At 54.4% G+C, this 26,349-nt stretch overlaps 1 protein-coding gene across 1 annotated transcript in view; it reads right to left on the bottom strand.

Moving 5' to 3' along the window:
- Positions 1–332: 332 nt before the first annotated feature.
- The window catches only part of PLCG2 (phospholipase C gamma 2), a 50,766-nt gene continuing 24,749 nt past the window's right edge, over positions 333–26,349 (bottom strand). The window contains exons 14-24 of the mRNA XM_075536742.1: positions 25,953–26,049; positions 24,534–24,600; positions 23,129–23,286; positions 19,684–19,786; positions 17,453–17,662; positions 16,924–17,069; positions 15,988–16,102; positions 15,145–15,312; positions 5,147–5,235; positions 1,892–2,076; positions 333–375 (exon numbers count right to left, since the gene is read on the bottom strand). Of these exons, the coding sequence (XP_075392857.1) occupies positions 333–375; positions 1,892–2,076; positions 5,147–5,235; positions 15,145–15,312; positions 15,988–16,102; positions 16,924–17,069; positions 17,453–17,662; positions 19,684–19,786; positions 23,129–23,286; positions 24,534–24,600; positions 25,953–26,049 (1,381 nt within the window). The remainder of the gene's footprint in view (positions 376–1,891; positions 2,077–5,146; positions 5,236–15,144; positions 15,313–15,987; positions 16,103–16,923; positions 17,070–17,452; positions 17,663–19,683; positions 19,787–23,128; positions 23,287–24,533; positions 24,601–25,952; positions 26,050–26,349) is intronic.

Raw genomic sequence — 26,349 nt, 5'->3', positions numbered from 1 at the left:
CAATGGAGTCAAAATCTTGTTCAGGCCCTGGGCGCTCCTGTCCTGGGGGGAAGGCAAGTGAAGGAGCAAGGGGCTGAGAGGCAGAGCCTTGCTCAGCACCGGGCCTGGGCACAGAAAAGCCAACCTCAGGACGCTTCCAGGGCTTTTATTCAGCATTTGGGGGACCGCTCTCTTCGGGCGCCCGTAGAACATATAAGTTAGGAAAGTTGTCTGAGATGCGCACATGAGCACGTGCCAGCTGGGTTGCCTCTGGCCATGGCCTCTTGGTGGCAGGATGGTGTCCCAGGCCAGCGTCTGTGAACAGTCTGAGCCCCGCGGGGGCGGCCAGGCCTCTAGGAGTAGAACTTGCTGTTGCTGACTCTCTTCTCTCGAAGCCTGGAAAGAGACGCACCAAGTCAGGGTGATGGGCTGCAGCTAGCTACGTAACCTCACTGGGGAAGAGAGGCTACCATCTGCCCTGTGAGGGAGCCCTGGTAGCTCTCTGGCCAGCTGACTGTGAGGTCAATGGTTCAAACCTCCTGTCAGCTCCTTAGGAGAAAACGGAGGCTGTCTGCCCCTATAAAGATTTACAGCCTCGGAATCTATTCTAAGACAGAAGATTTAAAACCAGTTGCCATGACGCTAATTGCAATCCATGGGTGATCATGGTTGTGCAGACTAGAATTGCTCCCCAGAGTTCTCATGGATGTGGATGGCCGGCCCTGTCTTCTGAGGTGCCCGGGAAGCGGGAAGGGGAGGGTGGAGTACAGAGCTAAACTGCTGGTGCCACCCAGGGTCTCGACCAGCAAAAGAGGAGAAGCGGTGCCAGCCAGGAAGTTGCCAGCTGTTTGTCATTGGAGAATACAACTGGGAGTTTTCTGGGATCAAATCTTTGCTGCAGGACACTGGGTGTCCCCAGCTGCCACCTCCAGAGGCCCCTTTGTGTGAGGCAAGTCTCTCAGGTTTTGAACCACTGACCTTGAAATTCTTGGGAACGCAACCCCGAACCAAAAGCCAAGCTCGCCGCAGCCCTCCAAGACAGAGTAAAACTGCCCCTGCATGTTTCCAAGGCTGTCCGACAGCGGCCGGTGGGTCTGAACTGCTGCCCTGGCAGCCCAGTGCACAACCCACTCCACCAGCGGGGCTCCTCGGGACCGCACAGCAGCAGAGCGGTGTGCAGAGGCAAGACTTATATCTCACTGCCTTGGAGTAGATGCCATCTTGTAGTCAGAGCAAGCAGTCATCTGCATTCTTACTACCATAGTGGGAGGAGTCCTGGTGGTGTAGTGGTTATACATTGGGCTGCTAACCACAGGGTCAGCAGTTTAAAACCAGCAGCTCTGCAGGAGATAAAATGAGGCTTCCTACTCCCCAAAACAGCTCGTCTTGGAAGCCCACAGGGGCCAGTTCTACCCTGTCCTATAGGGTCAGCATCGACTGATGGTCTTCATTTTATTGGGGTGAGGGGTGGGGTCCTCCTGCAGGTGGTGTAGCTGCTACTTCAAACCCAAGGCCGTGGAGTGAATCCCGATTCCTAACAATCCTCCTGGCCTGGGCAGAAGTGCCGTAGGGGTTTCCTAGGCCGGACATGTTTACAGACACCTTGCCTTCCCCCCCAGGAGCGGCTGGTGGGTTTGAAGCACCGCCTTGGTGCCCACCAGGCTCCTTGTGGATGCTTCACGACCACAGGTTGTTGAGAGAAAACTCACTGCCATCGAGTCGATGCCGTCCACGCAGACTCAGAGTAACCCCCAAACCCTCCCCTTCCCCCTGTGGGTTTTCCAGAAAGTTACTCTTTTTAGGAGTAGAAAGCTCCTACCCCCTTCCTCCCACAGAGCAGCTGGTGGTTTTGAACTGCCGACCTTGCGATCACAGCCCACAGCGAGCAGGGTGGGAGAAGGTGCAGACCCACCTCCGGTTGCACGTCTCCTGGTACAGCTGCAGCTGGTTCTCATTGGTGTTGAATTCCTTCACCAGCGCGTCCCGGGGCGCGTTGCGCAGGTTCTGCTGCGTGTCGTAGAGGAAGAGCTGGTTGTTCAGCTCCTCTTGCCGCCTCCGCAGCTGCCGGCAGGAGGAGTACAGCTCCTCCTCGCTCTCCTGGGGGGCAGAGGGGGAGAGTGGGGGTGTCATCAACCACCTGTATCACACAGACCGGGCTGTCTGTCCCCGGTCGACATGGGGTCACGGAGGCCTCGGGAACGTGCCGTGTAGTGGCTGCCTGTCCTGGGCCACGGTGCCTTATTGAGAAACAAGGCCCTCAGCCTTGCCCCATTGACCCTCCTGCTGTACGGGCTCGGGACTTCCCCTGGTCTGCATTCACCTCCTGGCCTAATCCCAAAGCTCAAAACGGTCGCAGGGAAGGAAGGGAGGTAACAGGTGAGACGGGCACCTGTGTGTGTGTGTGTTTGTGTAGGGGGGGGGTCTTCAAAGGAGCCCTGGTGATGTGCGTCAGGTGACATAGTGGGTCACCACAAGGTCAGCAGTTGGAGATGAGGCTTTCTGCCCCAGTCAAGAGGTACAGCCTCAGAACCCACTGGGGGTAGGGGTGGGGCCGTTCTCTGGATGATAGTCAGTGAGGGGCGTGAAGGCCAAGGTCAAGGCCACAAGATGGGTGGCAAACCTGAAAGTAGTACGTGAACGGCCGCATGTCTGATCTCATGGGGCAGCAGTGTCCAGTCCAGGCAGGTGTATCATCTAGTCAGTGAGGGGTTGCAATGGGGTGGGCAGGGGCTGGGAATGGTGGGCGGGACCGATGGTGGGTATAGATCCGGCTCCGACTTACACCAGATCAAAAGGCAGCACCATCTCAGCAGCATGCCTCAGTGCTTAGCGGGGCTGTGGGATCAAGCCAGCTCATGGAGGGCTTCCCACATTGCTGGGGGCACCCCACCCTCTCTGGTACGGTGGATGGAATGTGGGCGTGGTTTCACAGAACACTGTGAACATGCTAAAAACATCAGCAATGAGTTGAGTGGTGTGGGAAGCATCTCTCGGAGAGCTGTCAGGAACTGAGAGCAAGCCCAGGTCAATAAACAGCTTGTGAAGATGAGGCTGACGTGTGAACAGCATCCCTGGCCTCACTTCAAGGCAACAAGGTACCATCCTCCATCCGTGAGGTATCCCCCGATGGTCACCACAGGAGGGGTGTCTAGCGACTCACACCTAAGGATGCTACTGACCTGCAATACATGTCAGAGCACCCCTCTACCTAAGTACACAGTTCCTTCTTCCACAGTGTCAGGAGCACCCAAGTTCAACAGCAAAACAAACCAAAGAATCTGAGCAAACAGACCAAAATACTAGCTTCACCGTCTCCCCTGGCCGCCACCCCGAGCTGCAAAACTCCACTAACCCCAGAACCCGAACTTCTGTAGTGTACACAAAATTCTCTCTTGCGGCAGCTTACGTCTTTTTGTGGGTTGACTAACCATGGATGGTATTCTTAACGGGGCACTGAGAAAGTGCCCCTGACCAAAACCAAACTCAGCCACGTCAATCCCGACTCCTGGCAACCCTACAGGACAGGGTGTTTTCAAACCGCCGACCTCAGGGATCGCAGCCCAAGGCGTAACCACTACACCACCAAGGCTCTAAAAAACAGCACCATTCCTTCTAAAAGAGGAAGGCCATGGAACTTGGGCATTCCCAAAGGAATTTATACACTGGAGTATTTCTGTCACAGTAAAAATCCTGATCGGCGACATCAAGGTGCAGGCACCGACGCCTGCAGGTGTCTCAGCACCTCATTTTTCTTGCTACTTTTCTGCTGTTCCTTCCTGATCCCCTCTGAGGTCTCTGAAATGCTTAGAGGCGGGAGAACTACCAGGTTCGCAAAAATTGAACGTCAAAGGAAACCACCCTGCAGAAATGCCGAAAGTTCTTGAGTTACGGATTTTTACTGCGTGGACTATGGCTAGGCAGTTAACAAGCCATTGCGAAGCCAAATGGCATCCTGGGCTGTGATATCTCCACCCAGAGACCCATACTAGGGTGAGGAGATAAAGAAGCATGCTTGAGAGGCTCTGGCCAAGCCCAAAGATGCCCCCTGGGTGTCTAACCATAGTCTTTCTAAAAGCAACCTGAGGTGATCATAAAATGCACCCACCCTGAGAAAGAGCCCTAGTGGTATAGGGGTTCCACAGTAGGCTGCTGACTGCAAGGTCAGCAGTTTGAAGCCACCAGCAGCTCCTCGGGAGAAAGATGGAGCTTTCGACTCCTGTTAAGAGTGCCAGTCTAGGAAACCCACACGGGAAGTTCTGCCATGTGCTATTGGGTGGCTGTGAATTGGCATCAACTCGACAGCAAGGAGTTTGGTCCTGAGCCCTGTGGATTTGTGTGGGAAGGGGACTAGAAGGTGGTGATGGCCCCATGGACAATCGGAACACATGTGATTCTAAGGGGGAAAATGATACCAAGGTTCTAAAGCCCCAGAACCCTAATCAATGATCTCAAAGTCCAGGCCTGACCTAGCACCAGCTTGCTGCTGCTGCTGCTGCTCCTGCTGCTGCTGCTGCTGGGTTCTCAGCCCTTGATTGGGAGTCACCTTATCTGATCCCTTTGGTCCACTGAGAGCAAGACCTTCCCCCCTGAGGAGATACTGAACGTCTCACCGCCTCGGGCCCATGGGAGAGGGCTCCTCCAGCAGCGGGAGGGGTCATTGCTTGGGAAGGGTGCCACTGGGTGGATCTCTTCCGAAGGCACAGCAGGCCTCCGTGGGGAGGCTCTCAGAGCCGCTTACAGCAGTGGTTCTCAAGCTTCCTAATGCCGAGACCCTCTAACACAGTGCCTCATATTATGGTGACCCCCACAACCATACAATTATTTTTGTTGCTACATCATAACTGTAATTTTGCTACTGTTATGAACTGGGCGACCTATGAAAGGGTTGTTCGACCCCCAACGGGGTCGTGACCCACAGGTTGAGAACTGCTGGCTTATAGGAAGAGCATCGTCTAGCCTCCTCTCACCAATGAAGCCACGCGGCCCTTACAAACAACAGTGCTTCCCGACTCGGCGCTCTCCAAGAAAGGTCTCCCGGAAGGAAAAGCCAAGGGTCTCTTCTGCAGAAGGGGATTCCCGTCTGATGGCCCAAGTCCTCCATCGACCATCTCCACCCCAGCCCAGTCGATACCGCATGGGGAGCACCCAATGATGCTCAGGCACTCACCAGGACCGGCCGCATTTCACAGAACACCAGCAGCGACGCCAGCTCCACGTCTTCGCTGTGCCCGTTCTTGAGAGGAACCGACCTGAACCCTGCAGGGAGAGAGGGGAAGCAAGGTCAAGGTGGGTGGTTTCCTCGGGACACACAGGGCTCCTGTGCCCACCCTATGCTGGAGGGTGGGGGAGATGTCCTGGCCGTCAGAGGTCCCAGCTGAGGGCAGAGGGGCTTGAAGAAAGGAACTTGGATCTACGACTGCCTACAGCGAGATATGAAGACAAGCTACTACCTTCTAGGAGCAAAAGAGCCTTGGACTAGACTCAATTTAAAGCCCACGGCACATTCCAGTTGACTGGAGAGTGACAGCAATAAATACTCCGGAGGACTCCAAGCAGTAATGACGCTCACATCCACTGCCCTCCACCTTGGCCCTCGCCAACCCTGGGACGCCAGAGCATGCGTGAGGCTGAAAGATTTCCAATGGCAGTTCACAGCAGGACCTGGAATCCTCCTCAAAGTCATTCTCTACTCGCGACTAGGCCCTGGGTTTGACAGTCCTTGAAATACTTTTAGTTTGGGCTGGAAGGTGGAGCTGTAGCTTCCGCTCCCTCCCCACCCCCTCTTTTTTCTCTCCCTCCACATTAAGGAATGCACACGGCAACACATCTCAAGGGTTTGTTTTAACGAAGTAGTGAGGTGCCTTCACAAAGGGAACCCTTGTTAACAATGGATTAGTCAAGATGTGCTGGGGTCGCTTTGGGTATTTTTCCAGCGTAGTGACAATGTGTCCATTTGCGCTCTCAACCAGCGTTACAGATACAAGTCAGCGACGCCATGTCCGCCATATTGTTCAACGGTGACCGTTGTTTCTTGTCATCCATCTTGACTCTGTGCCCTATAGGTAATCAATCCCCACGTCGCCCGCCCACCCATCAGGCCCGCCTGTGGTGACCATCCAGTAAACCTTTGGTCTCCAGGCACTTGCTGATTCTGGATCATGTCCTGTAATCGGGACCACCCAGCGCTGGCTGATGGATGGTGCTTAGCAAAGCGTGTCCAGGTTTGTCCAGGCCACAGCCATGGATCATGGCTTCCGTTCTCCATGGTTGCAGAATGTGCCGCTGGATGTCACACTGCCTTGTGTGTGACTATTTATCCACTGGGCACTTGGGTGGTTTCCAAGAGTCGCTACAGGTAATGCTGTTAAATCACAGCATGATTCCGGATTTTTCCTTTAGCTTCTATGTTGGAAACTCGCAACATGATCCTGGTTGTCTTTAAAGTTCTTCTAATCAAACCTACTCCTCTCCTGCATGAGCTGTGCTCAAATGAGGGCGCTGTTTGGGTTTGGGCTCATTCGCTTTCCTTACTATGCTGGAAGATTCTATCCCTAAACAAGATCCATCAAAACTCTCACTTCCCACCACCCATGGTGAAGAACTCAGCATGCTTACACAACCCAGCACCTTCTGTCCCATTTCTACACCAACGTGGGGTGCAACGCCTGCACTGTGCTCTCTCACCATAATGGCGCCACAAGGAGAGACCATTGTAATCTTCTAGCATGTTGTTATAAACACTTGCAAATATCTCTCATTTGCTTTAACTGCTTCTGTTCACTGACGGTTGATCCAAGTAGAATAAACCCTTGGCAACCTGCAGGCTTCTCTCAGTTTCCCCGACTGTTGTCTGTGGGCCCCCTGGAGGAGGGGCTTCCTTTCTTCCCGTTCAGGTGGGCCGCAGACACGAGGCTGTCCTCTTAGCGCTGACCTTCCCTGAGGGCCTCAGTCGTCTTCATGTCTGGCTGGCAGGACCGTGTCATCTGCATGTCACAGGCTGTTCATGAACCTTCTCCAGTCATGATGAGATACCTGTTTTATAATCTGGCTTCTTGAAGAGACTGTTGACTCCGTGTGGTGAAAAGAGGCAATGGTTTTGCGTGGCTGTCTGTGGTTGACCGCGGTCTCCTCCGCATGTCCGTACAGCTATTAGTGGTGTGGGAGCTGCTGAGTCGTGCGGAGGGCTGTTCCGTGACGTGGGGCGGAGGTCTCGTGGGACATGGAAACCGGAGAAAGGGGGAGAAGAGATGGGAATGTTGGGGTAGGGGAGGAGCAAGAACAAAACAAAATACTTAAGTGCTTGTTTGGAGAGGCTGACAAATTGGTAGCAGTAACAGGAAACTATTCTAAGAGGGGTAATCAGAGTTACTAATCCACTGAAATCCAATAAGAACAAAGACGTGATAATGGGTGGATATGCACAGAGACAAGGGGCACAAGACTTGGATGTAGCTGCTAGTTTCTGTTGTTATGGCAATGCGAATGTGGGCATGCCAGCACCCTCAGAGGGGGAAAAGGGAAGAAAAGTCCTTGTTTGGATTGGTGTGCCTGTTTTTGCCTGGGGTGGGAGGGTTTTCTTAGGAGGGTGGGGCTGTCCTGGAAGAGGAAGTGGGAGAGACATCCAAAACGTAGGAGTACTGTAATAGAACAGAAGTACAAAGACTGAAGAAAAAAAGGAGATAAAGTTATCTTGTGGGTAGGAATTCCTGCTCTCTGATAGTTTTACTTTGAAGATGTGGGGTGGGGGGTAGAGGGCACCGGAGCCCCTAGCAGGAGAGGAGGGGAAAACGGAAACAAAGAAGTGAAGCGTGGGGACTGCCCACCCAGAGCTACCTCCCAGGAGCCAGTGAGTAAGGGGTTTGGCTGGCTGGGTCATCGGCTGGGCTGGCTCACACAGGGACCTATCCACTGGCCACTGGTAAAGGGCGGTCTGTAAAGCAGGCCCTGCTGCTCTCCCGCTTTAAGAAACGTGGTCCACTTAGCTGCATGTTGACCTTCTGTCTGGCAGGAAATGCAGGACACCCCTCTTCAGGGACCTGCTCTGGTCGCTGCGGAGGAAGATCCTCTGTGCCTGTCTGCCCAAAAGGACCCAGCTCTGAAGCCCACCTTGCCTGGGTTCAAAGCACACAGCATCTCCTCGCTCTGTTGCGAGACCTGCCCCCTCCGATCCATGAGTAGGCTCCACAGGAGCACAGTCACGAATGCTGAATCACCATGGTGTTAGTTTAGTTTGCTCTTCACACGACGGGTGAAATGCACGCAGACGTCTCTCTGAATTCTTGTGCTTTCGGCTAAGATCCAGCCTGGCATCAGCAACGATACTGGTTGTCAGCCTGGTGTGTGAGAGTAAGGCTTTGTGCGACGACTTCCACAATAGGCTGGGTCTACTTTTCTTTGGAGTGGGTGCAAATAGGAATCTCTTCCTGTGGGTCGGCCAGGTAGGTGTCTTCCAAATTCCTTGGCACAAGACTGTTAGAACCAGCTGGAATTGCTGGTGCTGCGTGGAGCTGAGTCCCTTAGGCAACGTGGCCACCTCCTGTATCCCGTGCTCCAAGCAGGGCAGTGAGGCATCCATGTCGAGCCATGTTCCCCAAACCTACCTGGGAGAGGTCAAGTCTCTGGGGTGGCAGTGCGGGGGTGGGGGGGAGTGGTCTTGCAGGATGAGGTTATCACATAAATCAACCACATGGTAGCATTTTGGTACATGTGTTGAAATACCTCTATCTAATTCTAAAGCATGTCATCACCCCAAAATGAAACCCCAAAATACTCCTCCCCTGACAACTACTACTAATACTACACTCACTCTCTCTGCATTTTCTTATTTGGGATATTTCTTATCAAAGGAACCTACTCCACGTGGCCTTTTGTGGCTGGCTGCGTTCGAGTAGCACATCGGTGGTCAGACTTACTGGGAAGGCACCCACCGTGGCAATGGAAATGTCTGTCCCCAAGCCCAGCTGTAGACAACTGGACATCCCCTCACAGAAGGGTCACAAGGAAGAGACGAGCCAGTCAGGGTGCAGTATAACACCGATGAAACATACAACTTTCCTCTAGCTCTTTAATGCTTCTTCCCCTCCCCCACTATCATGACCCCAGTTACAGCTAACCAATCCAGCTAGACCAGAGCATGTACAGAAACACAGGGAATCCAGGACAGAGACCCCTCGGAACAATAATGAAAGTATTGATACCAGGAGGGTAGGGGGAGAAAAGGGGTAACCAATCACAATGATCGATGTCTAACTAACTCCCACAACCACCACCCCACCCCACCCCACCAGGGGGACAAACAGAAAAGTGGATGAAGGACAGCAGCAGTCGGTGTAAGACATGTAAAGAAAAATAATTATCAAGGGTTCAAGTAGAAAGAAAATGTTTTGAAAATGATGGCAACCTATTTACAAATGTGCTTGACACAATGGATGCATGTATGGATTGTGATGAGAGCCCCCAATAAAATGATTTTTTTTAAGTCCTATAGCCCACGATCCAGGCGGAAGTACAGGTGTTGCTTTTGCAGTGCTCCTGGATTGTTACAGCACTGTCCCCCAGGGGGCAGTAGAGCCCATTCCAGGTGACAGACTCAGCATAAAGTTTCAACAGAGCATGCTTCAATACATCATCCTTCTCGGGGCTTAATGACACGCCTTGGTAAGAAAGTACTAATGCTATTTTCCTGGTGTGTTGAATGTTCCACAAGGAAAAGGCTAAAGGAGACTTTTTTTCACACTCCCCAGGTAGCAGTGCGGAGGCCTCAGACAGGCAGACCTGCAGAGCAGATGGAAGACAGACCTGGTGGGTGAGAATCCCAGCAGGTGTGGGAACAGGTGAGTGAACAACTTTACATGTCAGTGTGCTCCTCTTTAAGAGCCTCTTTCACAGAAGGTGGTGTAAGGATTGAGAGAAAGAAAGGTCAAGGCCCTTAAGCCCTGGTAAATACAATGCATTTCTCATTGGGCTACCAACCGCAAGGTCAGCACTTCGGATACTGGCTGCTCCTCAGGAGTAAGATGAGCTTTTCTGGGCGCATCAAGATAAGATGCACCGCCTTGACCCTCATGGTCTTAGGAGCAGTTGTGTTCTGTCCTTACAGGGCCGGGAGGCCTTGGAAACCACTCCCTGGGCATGGCTGGTGGCAGTCATTCAGTAATGAACCCTCCACTCCTGTGTCAGTCTGTGGTGGCTTGTGTGAAGCTCTGTCAGAGGTTCTCAATCTGTGGGTCGTGACCCCTTTGGGGGTCGAACGACCCTTTCACAGGGGTCGCCCGATTCATTGAAGTAGCAACACGAAGAACCGTATGAAAGCGTCGTGGCATGAGGGAGGTAGAGAACAGCTGCTCTAAGCTATGCCACTCGTGTCTCATTCCCAGACTGGCGAGGAAGAAAGGCCCGGTGGTCTGCTTTGGCAGGTGAGGGGAGAGGAGGCCAGTGAAAAGTTTGTGGGCAACAACAGAACGCCTCCTCCGAGCAGAGTAACCTTCAGGTGTGGACCGAGTCAAGCTCTAGCTCTGGACCTTCCTTACTGTGGTGTGTGGCAGGACCCAGAATGAGAATAAATAGCCGCAACCATCCATTAATAATGGGAACGTGGGATGTATGGAGAATTTCCATACATTTCCATGGAAATTCAAGTTGTCAAAAATGAAATGAGCGTGCTGAAATGAACTGGTATTGGCCAGTTTGAATTGGACAGTTAACATGATCTACTGTACCACGAATGACATGTTCTTTCTGATGAAGACTGGGATCCAAGGGCCCTCCCTCTTCATTGTAAGGATCCTGAACTACGGCACTGTCAATTACAGGATAATATTCATGGGCACTCGGGGAAAGCCAGTTAACACGGCCATTCAAGTTCACGCACCCACCACTAAAGCCAAAGACAAAATTGAAGATATTTATCAACTTCTGAAATTGATCAAGCATGTACACCCCAGAGTCATGGATAACTACTGGTGATTATAATGCAAAAGTCGGAAAATAAGGCCTTGGTGAAAGAAATGACTCACTCCACAGTTCTCATGATAGAATTTTTTTGGCAAGACCAGTGACTCGCTCGTTGCAAAAACCATTTTCTAACAACAGAAATGACAATTATCCATATGGACATCAAAGGGCGAATCAAACCAAAACACAAAAGCCCCTGCTATTGAGTCTAAGCCAACTCTTATCAACCCTCCAGGACAAGGCAAAATTACCCCTGTGAGTTTCCCAGACTCTATTCACAGGAGTAGAAAGCCCCATCTTGCTCCACTCCCTGCTCCCCACTCCTCTGCTTCCCAAGCAGCTGGTGGTTTCCAATCGCCGACCTTATGGTTAGGAACCCAACAAATAACCCACTAGGCCACCGGGGCTCCTAAAGAGAGAGCAGAGAGGCTCCAATTAGCCTTCAGAGCAGACCATCCATCACTCCTCTCGAAAACAATCCACAGTGAAGGTATGAGCTTGAGAAGACCCCACTGTAATTTAGAACCTTCGCAAGAACAGATCTGACAACCCAACACTCATGGACAAAGACCAGAATTATGGATGGCCTCATACAAGGGGAACATGCCCCCTGCCCCCCCTCCAAAAAAAAAACAACGGGCAACTGGCTCTGAGTTAGCGCACCCAGTCGCCTTGCCTGGAAGGGTCTCTCTGTTCACAATGAATTTTTTCTTAAAAACTTTCACTCAAACCTCGTTTTTTGTGACGGCTGATTTAAGAGAGCCGTGTGCCACTGTGAAATTTTGTTTCCCGCTCAGGAAAAACGCCGCAGACACAGTTGTGATGTTGAACATAGCTAACAAGGACAGTGCCATGGGAAAAACTCAAGTGTCCGAGTGGTTTTCTCATTTACAAAAAGGGGAAATGTCAACTGATGACAAACCTCGTTCTGGACATCCATCAACTTCCTGAACAGACAAAAATGTCCAGTCGTGGTGCATTTGGGGTTTATTCCACCAGGGCAGACTGTCAATCAAGTTTTCTGTTTAGAGGTTTTAAAAAGATTTTGTAACTGTGTGCACTTGCTTATGAAGGCAGAACATTCCTAGGAGACTAGAGGAGGCAGTGAAGTCAAAGAGCCGGCTCAAGAAGACAAAGTGACACCGTGACATGTTCAAGCCCTTGGATTAGAAAAGCAAAGTGTAGCCGGGGCCCTGGAGGAAAAACTGGATTCAGCCTGCAGAATCCCCGGCCCTGCCTAAGGCTGTTGTGTCCGGGCACCCATGGTGGGTGAGATCAGACATGTTTATAAGGCCAGTGAGAACAGGACCCTGTTTGGCTCCCCGGAGCCCAGGGTTTCCGAACACCAGCAAGAGACAAGACTCGGTGATAGTACCTCTCGTATCCCAACTATCAAGGGAACAGCAGCACCCCAAACTCCCTGCCGCTGGGTCTATCATGACCCATAGCGACTCTCTGGGCCGGGCAGGGCAGAACTAGAACTGCCCCTGTGGGGTTCCAAGACCAGCCCTTCATGGCAGTAGCAAGCCTCATCATTGACCTGCAGAGGGACTGGTGGTTTCAAACTGCTGACTTCCAGGTTAGAATCCCAACGAGTCACCCACTACACCACCAGGGCTCCTTAGGAAAAGGCCAAGCATGGGCAGGGGGTGTCTTTCAACATCCAAGAAAGACCTATGGCTCAAACACGGCACGGGCCAACCCGGCAGAGCGGGTGATTCCTTCGCACAGACCACCACAGCGCAGCTGCAAACCACGCTCCTCCGCCTGGTGTGTTTCCAAGTGCACAGAACCGTGAGACAAGGAACAGACAGCAGCCAGTGTCAATGTCAAGGGTGCAACGGGGTCATGGGAAAGCATGAAATGTAGAAACTTCCGAAATGTGACGATGTACGTGACATGGTGCTGGAAAACCACCTGTCCGGTACAGGATTTCCCCATCCCTGCCCCTTGTTAAAACACAGCAAAGCAAGGCATCCCTGAAGCTCAGTCAATGGAGGTAGACCTATAGGATAAACTCAGTGGGTAATACCACCGAGGTGCATGCCACAGGCAACAGAAGGACAGCCCTGCTGGCCGGGCAGTGGTGGGGGTAAGCGTCTGGCCCAGCAAGCTGCTACCCCAGTCTCCACATTCCAGTCCTGTAGTAAGACAGCAGGAGAGGAGGGGCTTCCGACCCCGAGTTACCACTGGGGCAGTGCTACCCAGTCCCATAGGGCTGCTCAGAGTTGGAAGGGACTCAATGGCAGGAACTTTTTGAGTAAGAAACACACCAAGCCAAACTGATTGTGGACAGCTCTTGTCTAGTGCTGCTGTCACTGAAATTCCACCAGGGGGGTGGCTCTAGGGAATACTTATTTCCTCGCAGTGAGGGCAGGGCAGAACCGCCCTGGTGGGTTTCTGAGACTGTCAATCCTCACGGAAGCAGAAAGCCTCATCTTTCACCCTCGGAGCAGCTGATAGCTGGGAACCCAAGCCCAACACCTAACCCCCTGGAAACCTGGATTCAAGGCACTGGCTTCAGGGAGAAGGTTCCTGTCTTGGTACTTATCTCCCCCCCACCCCTTCTCTGCTGGCTCCATCAGCTCCTCTTACAGCTCGGAGCCCTAAGGGCGCAGTGGTTACACATTGGGTTAGCAAACCCCAAGGTCAGCAGTTCACAACCACCAGGGTGGCTCCCCGGGAGAAAGCTGAAGCCGTCTGCTCCCTAAGGACTGACAGCCTCAGAATCCCTGTCCTACCGGGTCTCTATGACTCAGAGTAGCGATGCCAGAGCGCTTGGTTTTGGGGGAAGACGGGGACTCAAGACACAGCCAACACATGTCATACCTCCGTAATGTAACCAAGAGGAACGTTCCCAAATGGGATTTCAACCTCAGACACAGGCCATCCAGCGGAAAAGAGGAAGGCCTTCGACGAGATGGACTGACAGTGGCTGTGTCTACAAGCTCGGGCCTACGAGTGATTGTGAGGAGGGCGCGGGACCACACGACGTTCCCGGATGTTGTGCATGGGTCGCTGTGGGTCAGAGCCGAGCCGATGGCACCTAGCAACCACAGGCCATCCCAGGTTCTGAACGGTCCTGTGGCTTCAAGTCGAATTTGTGGGAAGGCCGGAAGCGGCGCATGTGGTTCTAAGATAGCCCAACAGCAGGGCCAGCCTGGGAGGGGCAGTGGGTTAAACATAGAGCTGTTAACTCTGAGGCCAGGGGTTCAAACCCACCAGCTGTGCTTCAGATGAAGCTGCCTGCTCCCATCAATCCTTCGTGAAGTCGCCGAGTCGGAAATACCTCGATGGCAGCGGATTTTAATGCAGGAACAAGTTGGGGGGCCTTTTCAATGATCTGAAAGCGACCCCAAACCAAACCAAACTCACTGCCATCCTTTCTAGGGCAGGGTAGCATGCTCCCTGCGGGGTTCCGAGACTCACTCTTCACAGGTGCAGACTGCCTCATCCTTCTCCCTCAGAGCGACTGGTGGTTTCAGACTGCCTACCTCTGGGTTGGCACCCGAGCACATCACCACTGTTCCACCAGAGCTTGTCACCACAAGTCGCCATGACGGTTTGGAAGGTAAGCAAATTGACATGGCATTAAAAATGAGTAGGAGCTATCCCCACACACAGCATGACCTCGAGTCCAGGAAGTGTTTGGTTTAGTGGGTAAGCCAGCCACACCTTCCCCATGGGACAAGAGTGCCCACAATCACTTAGGAGAGGCGAACTCTGAATGCTAGCTTGGACTAGATGGCCCACCAGCTGTCCTCACCTCGAAACCCTCGCACCAAAAGAACTAGCTGGTGCCTGGCTACATGAGACCCAGCTCAGGTCTCAGCGCAAGGTGAGGGCAGGCTTGTCAATGGCTTATGATGTGTCCAGTGGCAGTCCCGAGTTCACACACCGATGCCCAACTCCGCAGTCCATCTGCCCAGGGCAGTATAACCAGGAAACCAGTTCCCTGAGCGGTTTCCTACCCAAACTCTAAGCTCGCTGCCACGGAATCTGACTCAGCCACCGTGTAGGGTCTATGGGAGTAGAAAGTCTCGTCTTTCTCCCGGGGAGGGGCTGGAGGTTTTGAACTCTGACCTTGAGGTTAATAGCCCGTTGCCAGGGGTCTTATGGTTTGGAGGGTCTCGGGGAAAACAGTTTTCATTCGGTTGAAAAGCATCAGCGACATACCACTGATGTCTGCAAAGTCCCCCGGGCTCCCCTTACCTGACCGGATGCCTTTAATGGGGTATGTTGCGTGAGCCAGGAAGTTGGGGTCACTGAACATGTCTTCCTCGTACACCACAAAGCGCAGGAAGGCGAGGTTGGGGTCGTAGATCTCGAAGGTCACCTTCTCCTGGGTCGGGGCCCACACGGGATTTAAGCCGTTGTCATCTGGAGGGGGACGAGAGCTCATGAGAGACCGCTTGTGACCGCCCTCCTGGTGAGCCTGAGACCAGGGGCTGTGGAGCTGCCTCCTGCGTGGGTCAGAGGGTTTCAATGTTGGGGAAGGAGACTGTCAGGCCTTGCTGCCGAGTCTTCCTGGAGGGTGCAGTCACCCTTCAAACCTTTGGGGTCAAAGATGAACACTACTCATACCTGCAGCAACCCTGAAACCAGGCACATCTACAAGCTCCCAGGTGTGCTGTCTCACCTGGTGTGGGGTGGTTTTCCAACATCAGGCAGCAGGGGTGAGGAGGATCAGACCACGGGGACCCGGTTCCACTTCCCAGTTAACTGGGGGGCAGCCGAGCTGTTCTTGGGACTCCCTTGTACAAGGGTGGTGAAGCAGGTGTTAGCAGCCCCCCCACCCTGCCAGTGCATGATGTCTCTGGAACAGCAAGCTCTCCTTTCATCTCCCTGCCCCCTACTGGGGTGAGCCCCACCCTCCCAGCCAATACAGCCCTAAGTCAGCACACAGGTCTGGCCTGCAGCAGAAGCAGCCCCTGCCTCCTCAGCAGAGTGGATGCAGACCCAAAGCAACCTCCTGTCAAACGCCCACCTTGGTGAGCGTAGCCCCAATCACGGGCTCCCTCTACCATGGCGAGACGGCAGGACTCGGGCACTTACTCACAACGGTCGTCTTGAACTTGTTGTTGTCATACTCCGCTCCGCAGATCTCTACCTCCACGAAGGGGCAGGCGATGCTCCGGCCGAGCTTGGGGAGGTGGCGAGCACCCAGGACCTAGGATGTTGGCAGGTAAGTCCTGGGGTGTTCTGATGGGGGCCAGGGCACCAATCCGCTTCCCAGGGACTCATAGCAGCCCCCAGGACACAGCACTGCCCTGTGGGTGTCTGAGACCGTAAATCTTGACCATAGCACAGGGCTTCATCTTTCACTTACAGAGCCCGCTGGTGGCTTTGAACTGCTGACCTTGTGGGAGCAGCCCAATGCTTACCCCACTATATACCGCAGGATCTTTGGGGTGCATCTGCTTCGTTTTTTCCACCCTTAACCAAATGGCAAACAGTTCATTTGCCGACTTTCCTTCGCATTCGAGAGATGGGTGAACTCTCAGGACATGTGTCCTTAAAGCAGACACCTGAGGGGAACCAGCTTTCTTCTCTACGGGGATATAGAATGTGCAGGCCCCTGGTGTCTCCCTGTCTGAAACTGCATGGACCACGGACGTAGACGGTGCCCGACTCCCCCTGCCCAAACTTCCTCGGAAAGCCATCACGCCAGGAGGTGCCCTGGAGAGCATGGAACAAACCTCAAGACGCATAAGCCAGACCACACTTACTGGTCTAACAGACTTAGGGGGTGCTGAGATAGCCCCTAGTCACCCTCCAGGTGCAGAACTGAAGGCTCTGTTTTCAGACAACCCTCTACCCTGTGGGCCAGGGTCAGGGCAGAATGTTGATACATGGTGGGGGGGACTGCTGTGTGTGATCAGTTGAGCGGAAATCTTTTCTTCTATGACAGATCCTGGTGATGCCAAGGGGTGAAATAACATGGCTGTACCGGTGCCCTCCACATCCCCTGCCCTGGAGAGGTGGTGTCACCTTGACGGTAAGAGTCATCAGGATCTTCCTCTGGGTCTCGGAGGGCATAGGGTCGTACTTCTCGGTCCGCATGCTCTCCGGCTGCAGGACGTAGCCGGTTCTCCCGTTGAGCGAGAAGAGGGCGTGGTTCATCTGCATGTACTTGTCTAGGTGGGGAAACAAGCCCCGCCCATTAGCCCCCATGTGGGTGCAGGGCATCCTGGCACTTACACTTCCTCCCCCGGCCCCCACAAAAAAATAGGGCAGTTGTTGAAACAGCTCTCTAGACAAAGGGACTATGGGATTTTAAGATATGAAGAAAATAATGAGATATAAAAGAAAAACAACAGGCTCCAGAACACTGATCCAAGCTTGACCCACCCGTAAAAGCACAGGTCATTACCATCTACAAAAGCTACATGTTTCTTACAAGTGACAGGTGAAGTTGACTGGTCAGAATTCCACCTTAAAGCAGGACAAAGTGCCGCCGCCCCCCTCTTCCGGGGACACCCCACCTCACGCCGCTGCCTGACCCAATGGCCCCCGTTACCTGCCGTCTGGAAGTTGAGCGCCACCATCTGAGAGCCGCACAGCCAGAGGCGGAAGGGGTCATAGTTGGAGGAGTCCACCCTCTGTCCTTTGGGGTAGACGCGGGTCAGCCCCTTCTGGTTGTACTTGAGGAGGTCCATGGGCTTCTGTCGGACGATGCTGTCCGCCTTGGTCTCCACGAAGGAGCGGATTTCTCTGAAGTCGGGGTTCTCTGCGGCACACAGAGACGGCCCTGCTCAAGGTGGGCCCGGCGCCCACAGTGGTCAGATGCAGGAAACCTTCTCTGACCAAACATTCAAGGCCCCCTCTGACCCCAGGCTCTTAATGGGCAACGGAAGGGTGGGTCTGTGTGTGGGGTGGGGGGGCGGGGGTGATGGAGATGTGCATTGTAGCAGTAGTTGAAGATGATGGAGGAGGAGAAGATTTGGCCTACAACCAGCAAGAACCTTGATGAGATAACACACAAACAAAACGCTGAGCAGCTCCGAGGGGAGATGGGCTGGGGCAGATGAGAGCAGACTGTAGGAATCTATGTGCAAAGCAATCGACCTCTTCAAGGGCATCCTAGATCCAAGGCAAGCAGCATGGTGGGGTCAGAGCCCGCTGCTGCCCCAGGGAGCATTGTGATGGGACAGATGGGCAGCCTTTCCCTGGCACGGCTCCTCTCTAAGGAGGAACCCACACAGCTGAGCACCATTCTGGGCGAGTTCTCCCATATCCCCAGGCCTGTGGAGCCACCGAGGGGCCAGCATCTTACCTGAAGCTCTGGCCTGTGACTCAAAAGTCCTCATGAGACTTTTATTTTTTTTTAATGAATAAGCAGCAGTGTGAGTACCACCTCAGAGAACTTAGTGCTTTGCAGAAGTTGATAGAAAATTCACTGTCTAACCCCTTGATGGGCGCAGTGGGTTATGCATTGCACCGCTAGCCTCAAGATCAGCAGTCTGGGCCCACTAGCTGCTGCATGAGAGAAAGATGAAGCTTTCCGCTCCCATACAGAGCTACAGCCCGCGAAACCCACAGGGGTACTACTCTGTCCACAGGGCCACCGTGAGTCAGAAGTTGACTAAGTGGCCAGCTGAATCATGGCCCACAGAAAAGACCCAGAGCCTAACCACCCAGGAAGTATCGCTGTGTATAAAACACAGCCCACGGGACTTTGCAGACATGGTGAGCTTGTGCCCTCGGAGACAGGGAGGTGACCCTGGATTATCCAGGCAGGTCCTTATAAGAGGCAGGAGAGGAAGACTGGACAAAACGGAGAAGGCAGTGTGGGTTAGAGTGACGGGGCTACCAGCCAAGGCATGCTCAGAGACTTAGCCACACAAACACACCAGGGAGATGACACCCCTCAAATACCCAGGGATGATCCAAAGGGAAGCATCAGTCCAAGGACAGAGACCAGAAACAAGGAAGCATGGGACAGGAAGCACACGGGGGCAAGTGGGATGAGTGACACCTTTACGCCAGAGGGTTGTGATGAATGCAACAGAAAGGCATGAGCTGCTGAATGTTAGTCCTGTAGTAGACTCGGTAAGCCTTCACCTGACTCCCATGAAAAAGTTAATAAATGACTGTGTTGTTTTAAGCCACCGATTTTGTGATCACTTGTTTCAGCAGCAACGGGATCCCAGGGCTGTGAACCAACTCAGTCGAGGTTGGCAAAGGAAAACTGGAGAAGACCCACTTTTTTAACAATCTGCCAGATGCAGGAAGGGTAACCAGAGCCAGAAGCAGACCGGTGAGGGGTCGAAGTCAGGAGGTGGGAGACTGGATTATTGGCAGGGTTGGGGAGAGCCACACGCATTCACAACAATGTGGCCAGCTGCCATCTTTGAGCTGGGCATCGCGGCTTCCCACTCTGCAGGGCAAGAGACTCGGCTGCCATGCAGCAGTGCCCATGCTGCTCTTTGAAGGAGAGGATGCTTCTAGCAGGGCTTTGACTTGTACATTTCCTCTAGAGCTCTGTTTCTCACTCCAGGTCACACAGATTAAGATTCAGGAGGGTTCAGGGGTTGCTTCTTTGGTCATGACTGATCTCAGGTGAACCAGTTCACAGCCCTGCAAGAAAAGGTACCTACCCTGGGAGGCCTAGGAAACCCTCAGGTGTTTGATCGGTGTCCAGCATCCTGGCTGGAGCAGTTACACACGCCCAGCCTGCCTTCGTGACCACCACCGTGCTCTCAGTCTCTCCATCCCAGGAAGGAGACAGGGTTCCGGGGAAGAAGTTACCTAAATTGTCCTTGGTTTTGCTGGTGGGCTTGCAGTAGACAACAAGGTCGGACAGCTCGATGGCGATGGACTGGTTCTTCTCCCAGTACTTCATGTTGTTCTCCTGTGTGGGGTCAGGCACCTGAGGGTCAGCTCCAGCCACACTCCGAGAACCCCACCCCCTCCTCCTCCCAGCTCCTACCTCTGCGTACATTGCCTCCCTCCCAGCGGCGTCCCCACGTCCCTCCATCCCCTTCTCCCTCTTGCAGACTCAACCGAATGGCTTCCATCCTGAAGCCAGTCCCTGCTCTCCCCACTTCCTCTAGTTGCCAAGAGTCTGGACCCAGCTCTTTCCCCAACCCCAGTCTGTGCCTAGTCGAATCCCTCACCACCAAGTAGATGGGAGAGAGAATTCTTTATCATGAGCCCTCTTCTCCTTAGCCCCTGGTAACTGCACTCTTAAAGTCTGTCAGACTCAGTTTCTCAAAACCCGTGTCCTCACACAAGCCTGAGGCTCAAGGCCTCCAGCTCTGTCCCCTGCACCCGTCCCTTCCCTTGGCCCCGGGGAGGTGGGGGCTCTTTCAGATCCAGGCCCACTGGCTATCAACACCAACTCCTGAGTCAGGGTGGACTGCTCACTGCACCCCAGCTGGCACCCCTTCCGGGGCTCACTCAATGCTTCTACTGTCTCCTGGGTCGAGAGGAGCCCTAGAGAGAGTCGAGCACACACCACATGGGGGCCCCGGATCATGGGTGCCCCCCCACGTGCTTCAGTCAGTCCACACATCACACACACACACACACACACACACACACACATTCAGTGGCTAAGCACTTGACTGCAGACTGCACAGCAGGGCAGGGATCCACTTTTCTTCCTCCAGGGTGTAATGAGATACTGCTACCCCAATTTTGAGTGGGGTATGTGTGTAGTGGGGGGAACTGCATACCTGCACAGTGCTACAGAAACCAGCCGCACCCCACCAATTCCAGTGCCAGCGAGCAAATGGAATACCCACGTGTCTAAGTGTACCAAAATCACCCTTACCTTACGCTTTCCCCCATTTCATTCAACAGGCTCCCTGTGGCTGGAAACAAGGTTTCAGTAAAAAAAAAAATACTCAAAGCAGTAAAAAGATGATCTTGACAGGGTTCGGCCGGGAGAATGACAAGACTTTCTACTCCCGTCCAGTGAGAGTCTCAGAAACCCCCCCTGCCCGATGGGGCCTCAGAGAGTCGGCATGGACTCAGCAGCAGTGAGTGAGGTTTAGCACGCAGGTCGGCATCCCCTCTGACCCACAGCCTCCTAGTGCTGGCCCTGCAGGTGGCCCTGGCCCAGGGAGCAGGCAGTGACCAGGTTGAGAGGCCTGCCCCACCCAGGGGGAAGGAAAGGGAACTGGACTTGGTGATGTGCACTTGAGACCTGGCCCTGACCTTGGTGACAGACACCAGGAGGCCTGCACAGGAGCTGTGTGTCAACCCCAGGCTGGTTCCCTCCCTGAAGGCAGGAGAGGGCCTTATGGGATACACAACCCTGAGCATAGACAAGGACCACTATGCTGACTCCTATTCCCTTCTGGAAGGCAGGAGGGGGCCTTACGGGACACACAACCCTGAGCATGGATGTGGACCACTGGGCCGACTCCCATTTTTTAATCTTCAATGACAAAGCTTTGACAGACTTTCTGCTTAGGAAATCTTAGCACCAGTAACAACCGGTTAAGGCAGGACAGAGATCAAAGACTGAGAACCAAAGCCTGGGACAGCCCCAGCCATGCTGAGAGAGTCCATTATAACGCAACAGGAGGGAGGGCAGGCACCTTCAGGAGGAATCTAGATAGAGGAGGAGTAAATCATGGAGCAAAGTCCAAGAATCACAAAAATAAAATAACAATGTTTTGAAAATGATGATGGCAACATATGGACAAATGTGCTTGACACAACAGATGTATATGTGGATTGTGGTAAGAGCTGTAAGCCCCCAATATGATGATTTTTTAAAGAAAAAAGACCGTGCTCACTGGGATGCAGAGACCTGGTGGAACCCTAAGACTCCAGCCTGAGAGACCCTGGAAACCAAACCTGCCGCCTTGGCTCAATTCTCCCCCCAAAAATAGATGGGTCTCCTCAGTTCAAGATCTAAAGGACATCATCTGCACAGGACAATGCTCAGCAGGCAGGAGGGGCTGAGGGATGGGCAGAAATGACAGGCCCGGGACAAGTGATGGTGCCCACGATGGGGACTAAGTGGCACCTGGGAAATGGATCTACCATCTCCTACCTTGCCTGAGCTTCAGGAGGAAGAAGTGGGTCATCTCGGGGTCTGCGGGCCACATGAAACACCTTAGGAGCTGGTGGCTGGCAGGGTGGCTTGTCCCCTCATTTCCTGAAGGGGGCATCACCTCTGTAGGGCAGTGGTTCTCAACCTGAGTCAAGACCCCTTTGGGGGTCAAACGACCCTTTCGCAGGGGTCTCCCAATTCATAACAGTAGCAAAATGACAGTGATGACGTAGCAACAAAATAGTTTTCTGGTTGGGGGTCACCACCACATGAGGAACTGTATTTAAGGGTCGCGGCATTGGGAAGGTTGAGAACCACTGCTCCAGTGAGAGGGCTGCAGTACAACTTTGAGCCACAGGGTCAGGGGTGAAGTGTCAGGAGGCGAGGCTTCCTTTGCCTCAGTCTTTCTGGGGCAGGGCAAGGGTGCTGGGCCCCATCGGGGAGAGTCACCCTAAGAAGAGGACATCAATTGGAGGACTCACAGGATGGGTCTGGGCCACTGGTGACCACTCTTGGGGCCTTAAAGAAAGGAAGCCACCAACTGCACCCACGAGCACTAACAGGCTCTGGGGAGCTCTTAAAGCCACACGAGGTCAAGCTGTGCCATGGGAGTGGGGACACCAAGAGCCCACCAACTTCCTTCTAGCTCTGTGGCCACGAGAAAAGACATGGTAAGGTGGCCCTTCTCCCCTTCACCAAACCCAACCACCATGTGACAAGGACATGGGGGTGGGGTGGCCCTCTGCTGCATGCTGAGTCTAGCACCTACCATCTTGGCCTGCACCCCTGTTATCTTCCCAGGGGAAGCCTCTGGCTCCCCAGCTTACAGACAAGGACTTCACTCTTAGTCCAAACTCACCCCACCCAGTCCACTCACCCAGGTCAGCCACTCGAGTAGATGCTGGCAGATCCCCAGCTCGAGGGCTAGCTGGCTGACTGACACATTCTCTCTCTCTCTCTCTCTCTCTCACACACACACACACACACACACCACCCCCTTCCTGAGGGAGAGGACGGGGCTGTTGCGGGTCCTCCCTGTGGGAGGGGATATCCTGCCACCTCCTTAGGAGGAGGGAGGCCAGGTGGGCCCCAGACGCGAAGTTGACCGGGCTCTTGAGGATGCTGGGGACCCCTGTTCCCCTCTCCACCCACAAGGCCACCTGCAGGCAGGCAGCGGGCCCCCACCTTGGTGTCCATCTTCCAGGTGATCTCTCGGATGCTCTGGAACCACTCGAAGAGCTCCTCCACCCGGTCCGTGGCAAACTCCACCGGAGGATCGCCCTGCTTCTTGGGCTCCAGGATGAAGACAAAGGGCTTCTGGTTCTTCCCCTGGGGGGCCTTCACTGCGGGCGGGAGTGGGGAGACCAGTCAGCCTGCTGGCTGCCCACAAAGCCAGCCACAGGCGGACACTGGCCCCACGTCCCTCCACATGGGAGGCTCTCGGCTGCACAGGGGAGTCCGCAGAGCCCTGACCCGCAAGCCGGGGGAGTGGCTGGATTTGGAAACGGAAGGTTTGCAGGGGCCATTCAAGAAAGGCCATCCTGGTTCCCTAGGTGCCCCCATCCCTAAGTACAGTGACCTCTGTCCTGGTGGGAGGAGGTGCATGGGGCCTGCTGGGAGACAGGCCGGGGCAAATCCCTCCCAGGAAGCTCTCCTCCAAACACCTTCGTATCAGACTCTGCCCCCCCCCAAAAAAAAACTAAGCCTGTGTGTCTGTGGTGTGAAGCCCCATATTAGGTGACACCCTGAGCCTGCTAACAGGTGCTAATGGAACAAGACGCCCTCTCCTTCCTGCTCACCTGCCTGTTTGCCTACCTGCACCTCACAGCAAAAACCCCACAGGCCAGGAAACACAGGACACAAAGCACAGGCAGCAGGGGCTGGGCTGCTGGACCCCGGCAACTGTACAGGGGACTGGGAAAGCTGTGTGTGTCAGTGGGGGGGGGCAGAGGGTTCACAGGCTAATGGGCAGAGAGGCTGCTGCTGCCCGGGGCACTGGCTGCTCAGAGAAGAGGGCCCCTTGGGCTCCAGTCCGCATGTCTCTCTCTTCCTCATGGCCTTCAGCACCCCCATTACTCGTGTCCTAGGTTGGCTTGGGTCCCCCCACTCCATATGGGAACTGCACCCTACCCACTTCCTAGGTGAGCTAGGGGCCCAGAGACCCATGCACAGAACTCATCCAGACCCCATCATGCCAGCCTGTGTGTTGAACCCCACAGCCAAGAAACAGGGGAACGGAAGCTTAGCGAGGGGAGGTGCCTGGCCCATGTCACTGGGTGGGGTGGTGTGGGGCTCAGAAGCCAGTCCCCCCACTCCCAGCACCATTCAGGCTGGTCACAGGCAGCCCCTGGGAAACAGGACTTGCTAATGACGAAGGTGCCACTTGTCCAGGACTTGGGATGCCCCAGGCCCTGTTCCAGCACTTGACAGACACCTGTGATGGGCCCAGCTGCTGCCAGGAACAAGGCAGGCAGGGCCCTCCCAGGCTAGGTGGCCAGACAACAGCCACGCCCTGCTCCTGCTCAGCCGGTGGTGCTGAGGGCTGGTTCTGGGGTCCCGGCTGGGACAGGCTCTGCCAGTGTGCACGTACCGACGTTGTAGGTATTGAGGTCCAGGATCCCTCTGCAGAGCGAGCCTAAGGGGTTGTCTTCAATGATCTGCAGGGAACAAGACATAGCTCGTGTTCGTCTTGGTGGGCAACGGGAAGGTACTCCACTGAGTGGAGGAGACGCTGCCTGAGCCTGCTGACCGGCCGTCATCACCGGAGCGGGAAGCGGGGGCCGTGCGGCTTCTCGCTCCTCCACGCTGCCTGGCAGGTTCCAAAACACACACACACACACACACACACACACACACACACACACACACCCCCCACCCCGGCCACGAAAGCTGGGCATCAGACTCGGCCGTCAAGAGAACTGAAGTCCGGACACGGGGTCCCACAGGGTTGAACCTCCAGTATGGGATGCTGGGGTGCTAAGTGGGGTCTCCGCTCATGTGACACACCTCCCCTACACACACAAACACATACACAAACATACACACACATACACATACATACAGACATGCAAAAACACACACGTACACACATGCATACACACACACATACACACACACATACACAAACATAGACATACACACACACATACAGACACACACACATGCACACACACAACAAGGTAAAATGCAGAGTGTTTGTGACGTGTGTTTCCCTTCCATCAAAAACAAGGACTGAAAACAAAAGCACTCCCCCTGAGGCTATCAGTGACAGGAGGATGGGATGGGACAGTGGTACGCACAAAGCCAAGCTCTCTCACCTCCGGGACAACCCGTGTCCCAGGCAGAATGCACGGGCTGTGTCCCAAGAGCCCCGCACCCCCAACACACACCTCCCTGGGGCCATCTTCTCATGAGTGCCGGGGACTACAAGGGCTCCCCCATCTGACAAGGCCCCTCCAAGTCCCACCACCCAGCCAGTGTGGGGTCTCCCATCTCCAGGAAATCCCAGTGGGATTCTTGCAGTGGGATTCCACCTGGATTTTGGGGAGCTTGCAGGCCCCTTCCTCTAGGAAGCCTTCCCAGATGCCTCGCCTGCCTGGAAGATGGCTCAGGTCCTCAGTGACCACCAGGGCAGCTCTGTCCATCATCACCTAGAGGCCCTGGGGTGGGAGGAGGAGGTGGCAGCCAGGCACAGCAGTGAGGCCACTTCTCACCTCCGGCTTACGCACGCCAAGCACACCCCCACGCCTGGCCATCAGAGCTGCATGACTCAGGGTGGCCGGAGAGGCCAGAACAGACCTTGTCCCTGCCGGTCCCGAGACTGGTTTGGAGCTGCTGACCTCGTTGTTAGCAATCTTACATGTAACCAACCCAATTCACCACCAGGGATCCTTAGGGGACCACAGCACAAACCCAGAGGTGGCCCCCAGGATCCCCAAGATGGCCCAGGGAGCTTCCTGGGACATGGGCCAATGGGTCCCTGCTCAGGAAGAGAAAGAGAGAGAGAGACCTGCTTTTCTAGCTCCTCGACGTCGACCGTGGAGATGTCCTCAACGTAGTTGGACGGGAAGTACTGCTGGATCCGGGCCCCATAGTCCCCTTTCCACCTGGGGGGAGGGGGGACCACACAGCATCAGAGGGCCTCCCCGGCCGGCATAGGCATACCAGTCCCACTCTCAGACCCGGCCTACTGGCCAGACCACCTGGGACAGTGGGTGCTGCAGGGGTTCCTCTATGTCCACGACAGGGAAGGGAGACCGAGGGGCTGTCTTCCTCTAGCCTGCCGTTTGGCCGGAGTCCCCAGGAGGCACCAGGGTTCACCCACTGGATTTCCAGCCCATAGGTGGGTAGTTCAAACCTGCCGGAGGGCACCGGACAGACAGGTCTGGTGATCAGCTTCCAGAAGG

This window comes from Tenrec ecaudatus, chromosome 18, assembly GCF_050624435.1.
Source record: "Tenrec ecaudatus isolate mTenEca1 chromosome 18, mTenEca1.hap1, whole genome shotgun sequence".
Classification (NCBI taxonomy): domain Eukaryota; kingdom Metazoa; phylum Chordata; class Mammalia; order Afrosoricida; family Tenrecidae; genus Tenrec; species Tenrec ecaudatus.
The sequence above is the reverse complement of the archived record's forward strand: the minus strand, read 5'-3'. Positions and strand labels throughout refer to the sequence as shown.